Source organism: Phalacrocorax aristotelis, chromosome Z, assembly GCF_949628215.1.
Source record: "Phalacrocorax aristotelis chromosome Z, bGulAri2.1, whole genome shotgun sequence".
In the NCBI taxonomy this organism is placed as follows: domain Eukaryota; kingdom Metazoa; phylum Chordata; class Aves; order Suliformes; family Phalacrocoracidae; genus Phalacrocorax; species Phalacrocorax aristotelis.
In genome coordinates this window covers 62,871,286-62,877,689 of record NC_134311.1, presented here as the reverse complement: position 1 = coordinate 62,877,689, position 6,404 = coordinate 62,871,286, and the positions used below count along the sequence as shown (strand labels likewise).

General features: G+C 40.0%; 1 protein-coding gene across 2 annotated transcripts; it reads left to right on the top strand.

Annotated features, from left to right (window-relative positions):
* Positions 1 to 1,463: 1,463 nt before the first annotated feature.
* On the top strand, positions 1,464 to 5,443 carry GPX8 (glutathione peroxidase 8 (putative)). Of its 2 annotated transcripts, XM_075079025.1 has the most exons (3): positions 1,464 to 1,693; positions 2,304 to 2,565; positions 5,030 to 5,443. In XM_075079025.1, exons 1-3 carry the CDS (start codon positions 1,487 to 1,489, stop codon positions 5,191 to 5,193), a joined length of 633 nt encoding a protein of 210 aa, XP_074935126.1. In that variant the 5' UTR covers positions 1,464 to 1,486; the 3' UTR covers positions 5,194 to 5,443. The 2 variants fall into 2 exon arrangements, with proteins under 2 accessions (XP_074935126.1, XP_074935127.1); XM_075079026.1 differs by lacking the exon at positions 2,304 to 2,565.
* The last annotated feature ends 961 nt before the right edge of the window (positions 5,444 to 6,404 follow it).

The following is a 6,404-nucleotide window of genomic DNA, read 5'->3' as shown; positions in this document are numbered from 1 at the left end:
CACCCATACAAATTCTGAAATTTCACAGTATTTCCCAAGGATGTCTCTGTTACATAAACTTTGTGGAACTCTGTACAGTCTTGTAAACAAAATGAACTAGGTCTACACCTTAGGTATTAGAGAACAGTTGAATATACTACAATGATATTATGCAAATCAAGGATAGTTGAGGTGTTATTGAAGTCACTGAAAAGCAATAGACCCCTAGATCACAGGTTTCAGCTTCAGACAGTCCCATTCTGTTTTCATCCTTTAAAACGTAGCCTCTAGGTGCAGCAAGAAATTGGAGTGATAAGAAAAACAACCGTGACAGAAATCACTCTTCAATGGTGATTTGGACTGGAAGGAAAAAACAGCAGACTGACGAGCAACACGGGCTGAAAGTCAGGTAATAACTTAGAAAAGCCCAAGAACAGAAATGTGAGGAGGACAAAACAAAATCCCAAAAGCTGAGAGGGAGAGAATGAATAGCAGATGGACAGAAAGAAAGAGGGAAGAACTGAGCAAGAGAAGACATGAAAAAAGACAGAGAAAACTTTGGTGTTTTCCTTAACTGAGTTGTAACAACTACATGTTGATGTACCTTCAGAAACCAAGGGCAACAGGCAAACATCTTTAAAATATAAAATAAAACTAAGAAAGATAAAGACACCAGACTTTTGTGGCTCTAACGTTCAGAGTGTTTTTCACAATTGCCTCAGCAAAACACCACTGGAGCTGCCTGGCTTAGACCTGAGATTTTCAGCTAACTCATTCTCCTCTTGTGCAGGCCTTCTATCTTCTCATATCAGCACAGCTAGTTGCTAGTTAGCCAGAGGCAATAAAAATAGCAACCTACTTTCTATCATCAGCCACCCCTCCCATTACAAAAGAAAAACATTTTATTTTCTGCCCTTACAGCAGCCTATAAACAAGGAGGTTTTTATCTGCCTCATCTGCTCTCAGTTTTGCAAACAAAGCTGCTTGTGTACCCACAGCAGGTGTGACAGGCAGGACAGAGATGTAAGCTGGGTGGCTTCTATCACATTGCCCTCCTTCTACTCAAACACCTGGCCCCAAATTGCTTCTCCCAGTCTGTCTGATAGCATAGGTGCCTACTGCTGAACAACTCTGCCAGGGACACCTGAGGAGCCAAGGGGGTGTTGCCAGAGCTGCCGTACAGACCCAGAAAAGAGGCCCCTCTCAAAACAGTGTACAAACACTGGAGTATCCCACACAGATCAGATAAACGGAGGAATCAGCATCCTTAGGTGATGAGTACACACTTCTCATCCATCATTTCTTTTATTCGCCCCAGCCAGAGAGATTTCTGTATTTTACCTAAAAGCTCTGAAGCCCCACAGAAGCACTGTGAAATGAAACAGCCACTTCTGCAACAGGGATGAAATGAGCAGCTTGTTCTTTCCAGTACAAGCTGCAAGTCTCATATTTCAGCTCCTCCTCCACATTCCAGGCCTGTCCAGGCTCCTCTCCAAAGATTTCAAAAATGGAGTCTCTCACAACTACTTACCCACTGAAATACTCAGTGCCCAAGGCCAGGGTCTTTGTTGTCTTTCTGTCAATGGTTTTGTGTACTGCCATCCTCTGCCTGCTGCAACTCAGATTTTTTAAACCTAAAATCAAAGATTTTTATTCTTTTGAAGTCAAGGATTCACGAGGAAGGATTGTTTCCTTGGAGAAGTACAGAGGGAAAGTAAGTTACAACTTCATTGTATCTTTGTCTTGAATCGTTACTGAAAAACAGGTCTCAATTTGTAGGTTAAAAAAAGGTCTGGTTATGGGAATTTTTGACAGAGATGAGCACTAAATTCCTGTTCTTCAAAGAGTAGGCTGGAGAACTTTTATCTAGGTCTGCGCCAGGAATTAAGTATTAGATATAATAAATCATGAAAAATAGTTTTTCACATTCTTTATCATAAATTAATATAGCCCAATTATACAATTTGTGGATTTTACTCTTAGTTAAGAATGGTAGCATGTTGTGTTCAATTCTGGAAGTTGATCTAGTAAATATGATTTTAGCGCCTGCCCTAAATATCTGCTTTTTTACATGTTTATATTTAAACAATGCTGTAAGTTTAAGTTTATCCATTTATTGGATTTTTAAAACAGGTTGTCTGAAAGTAAATATTTTAAGTTGCTATCATCCTTATCTGTTTAATGAAATTATGATCAGACAGATTAAATTTAGCCTTCAGGCAGGAGGGATTGTAGTAGTGGGAGATGCCATTTTAAGACTTAATTGTAATCTCTATGCAATCTCTAGGTTTTTTTCTTACTATCATAACTTTATTTCTCTGAAGGCAACTTTGGTTGTAAACGTGGCCAGTTACTGCCAGCACACAGACAAAAATTACATCGCACTGCAAGAACTACACAGAGAGTTTGGTCCCTCCCACTTCACTGTGCTGGCTTTTCCCTGCAACCAGTTCGGAGAATCAGAGCCTAGTTCAAGCCAGGAAATAGAATCTTTTGCCAAAGGAAACTATGGAGTAACCTTCCCCGTTTTCCACAAAATCAAGATCCTAGGATCAGAAGCAGAGCCCGCCTTTAAATTTCTAATAGGTAACTATTTTCTTTTATATATCGAGCTGCCTGTAACCATGGTATTCTCCCTAAATTCCAGTCTGAGTTTGTTGGGAAACATTGTAGTCTTCATAGTCTATGGAGAGGCACTCGGCATACAATTCATGTCGTTTCAATGTGGATATCAAAAACGTGGTCAGAAGAGTTGTATCCTGAAAGCATCCATTTCCTCCCACTGATTATAAAAACAGACTACTGCAACCAGCCCAGCTAGAAACATCCATTCTGTGGATGTACAAACTTGAATGCAAAGACTCCCACTTACAAGATCCCATGTCAAATTATATGACTTTTATTGAAAAACAACTTTTCTCATTGACAAAAATGTAACTATGGGAGGTCTTAAAACTACTGGAAGATTTTATGTAAACAAATGCAGATGAGAAGATTCCTGTTTTAGCAGTCATATGCCCACCTTTATGTAAACTGTATTATAAAGCAGGATTATGTATACTGTATTTATATATAATCACTGATTTGCATTAATTTGTCTTGTGAACTTCAGGGCACAGCCTGCTAAACCCACTCACGCAAATACTCCTGTTACAGCAAGCATTTACTGACTTAGAGCCTCATACTCACAAGCAAAATGAAACTCTCTTCAGTTGACCAAAGAGCCCACAGACCCAAAGCCAACTTCAAAAACCTCTCTGAATTTTCCTGAGTTTTGGCCAGGCCTTGAGCCATACTACACACTGATATACAAAAAGAAGGATAATTAGAACATGACCCTTTTCTATCACATCATTTTTACTAGAAAATAAGGTAGGAGAAAGCCCAATCTCCCTGCCCCAAGAGAGGATCACATTTACCCAAATAAGTACCACACGTGTTTTTCCAGACTATTGCAGTATGAGAGATTCCAAAACCTCCCAGCCTATGCCAGTTCTTCACAGCAACTCTTGTCAGAAAGCACTTAAGTCTGTTGCTTCTTGCCATATCCTCTGTGATACCTCTTACGTACTTGAACATTTAGGAATAAATTAAGTGGTCATCATTGTCACTGTAGCTGTTTCTTACTACCTTCCCTTAGGCATGTCACCAAAGACCTCAGGTACAGCCTCATTGCTGCTCTGAGTTGCCTGGCGTCCAGTGGAATTACTGAATGCACTCTGGAGGTGCCTCTCAGTTCATTATAGAGGAGACTAGAGCACATAGGTAACAGCTGGGTGGGATGAATCCAGATTCTAAATACCAGTGCCACCAGTATGAGACATTAATACCTATACAGAAACAGAACAGCCATATTCACTCACTCGGTTCTTATTTGACATGCTGTTCACCCACAAGGAGAAAGATCCTCCGGTACTTAAATATTTTGAAATAAGGTTTTTCTTCGCTGACATTCCTCTACTTCACATGAAATTACTGTGCATCTTCAATTAAAGAAGCACCTATTTTCTTCATGTACCTGTTTTGACAATCAGAAGGTTGAACATGTTTATGCGACACCCCCTTGTGACTGTGAGCAACAATTTTTACAGCACTGTCAAATAGTCTAGTGCAAAAAGAACACAGTGGTAGCACAAAGATGGTTCCAAGGACTTTCTTTATACAACTTCTTCCTTTCACAGCAGTAAGGCATTCTGTTGGGCCAGCACAAGGTTTGTGGCCTCACCTTTCCTCAAATAATCTCCAGCTTCCTATGTGTTTGAATTATTTTGAGTTATTCATATGCGTTAATGAACACTGGAAGAATATTCAGAGATGGGGTTATGTGACTTCAAGACTGATCCTAGATACAACATCTCAGCAAAGGTATAATTACTAGCTGGGCCAGAGCCTCCACGAGATGAGCTTTACCAAACCCATTTGCCTGCCATGGTGTCCCCTGACAGTCACAACATTACAAACGTAGTCCAGTGGCAAAATACAACCCATTGCTTCCAACAATCAGTGGAGAGTTCAGCACTGTTCCCCAGTCAAAATCTCCTGGAGTTTTCTTCTAGTTCTTATCTCAAAAAGCAATTTCCCTCTAAACTTGTGAGACTCTCCAAGGACAAAGCCAGAGCCAACAAACTGCTTCTGCCTCCTCTAGGAGCCACAGTTTCCTGATTGACCCTTAATCTCAGAAATTATCTTGCCAGGTATTCATGATAGCAAAGATACAGGTAAGCTTTTGCCTCATGGGATGAAAGGAGCTGAACTAAGACATCACCAGTGTGACTTCCTGCTCCCATTTCACTTCCCCTAAACCAACATAAAACTAGGGATTCCCAAAATGAGTATGCAGCCCTCATATCCTCCTCCCTAGGAAGCTGAGGTAGTCAAAGTAGGAACTCTTAAACAGTTTCAAAAGAAGTGGAGAGCATAATTCACGTACCACTTTTCAGATCATTAATACCACCCAGTAAATCCAGCATGAGTAGCTGAAGAATCACTGCAGGGTAATGAAACAATGACAAGTGTAAGTCACTAAAATGGTATGACGCCGTTCTTACAGACTCTTCAAAGAAAGAGCCTCGATGGAATTTCTGGAAGTACCTTGTCAGCCCTGAGGGTAAAGTTGTGAAATTCTGGAGACCTGAAGAGCCCATAGAAAGCATCAAGCCAGAAGTAGCATCATTAATCAGGCAGATTATAATGAAAAAAAGAGAAGACCTCTGAAAAAGCCATTCATACTGTGAATCCACTCAACAGCTAGTAACAAATAGATTTTGATAGTCCATTAATACATAATTTCCCTGACTGAAAGACATGGGGCCCAGAGGCATTGTACAGGGCTTTTAGAGACAAATGCAACTGAAGATACCAGCTTTGCAATTTCTTCTCGAGGAAGATTACTGAATTGTGAAGCTGTCACTTAGTTGTAAAAAATTGTACATATAAAATTATTAAAAGAAAAATTTAAAAATTGCAAAAACGTTTCTTTGCCTGCTTTGTATTTTATTAATTTTACATTTCATGTTTACAGCAACACCTTTAACCTCTTTAGCCTTCTCCATACATTTGCGCTGCAGTACAGTGCCTCAGCTGTGAGCTCATCTCTTGCTGGATTCCCAGTCTCCTGACCTGGATGACGGCAGGGCTTGTGTGAATACATATGGTTGCTTCCAGCAGGATCCAAGGGGCAACAAAGAATGAACAGCCTGGTACTCTTAACAGACATCTTCCTGAGACAGTCCAAGACAGTGCTCCCCAGCCAGTTACGTCACATCTCTGGAATAAAACAATCTTCAATTAGAGGTAGAAGGGGATGAAGGTTCATGCCTCAAGCCCCACTCTTTTCACCTTGCAATTTCCCAAATTCTGCATGTAACTGCAAACCCATTACCAGCTCTGTTCCACTGTTCTATTTCAACTTGCCAAGTGGTTTGATTTATCTGTTGGATGAAGGCAGACAATGAATTGGAATAAGGAACCTCATTCCAGCTGTCCAAGTCTTAAAGGAGGGCTGAGAGAATAGAAATGAGGGAAAACAGTGTCTCAGCAGGGTTTTTTTAATATGAAAAAGGACTGGTAGCAGTTCTCTTGTAAGACTAACAGTGACTGAAAATACCTGAAGTACTTCAAAACATTTTCCAATAAAGATAACTGCTTAACTGTATTAAAAAGGTGAGAAATTCAAAAGCAATTGAAAAGAAAAAAAGTATTTTTTCATTCACTTATGACATTAATTGAGAAGTTCACAGAAAACCTCTGAAGGATAAGGGCACTAAAAGATTTTTAAAAGACTGAGGTACTGATGTAGAGGATTAAACAAAGTTACCCTCAGTAATGACAACCATCATTTTGGAAGGGAAGTCAAAACTTATGCATGACAATTTTAGCCACTCTAACTTTCAGAGATCAGTTAAGGGCCATGTAACAACCTAGTT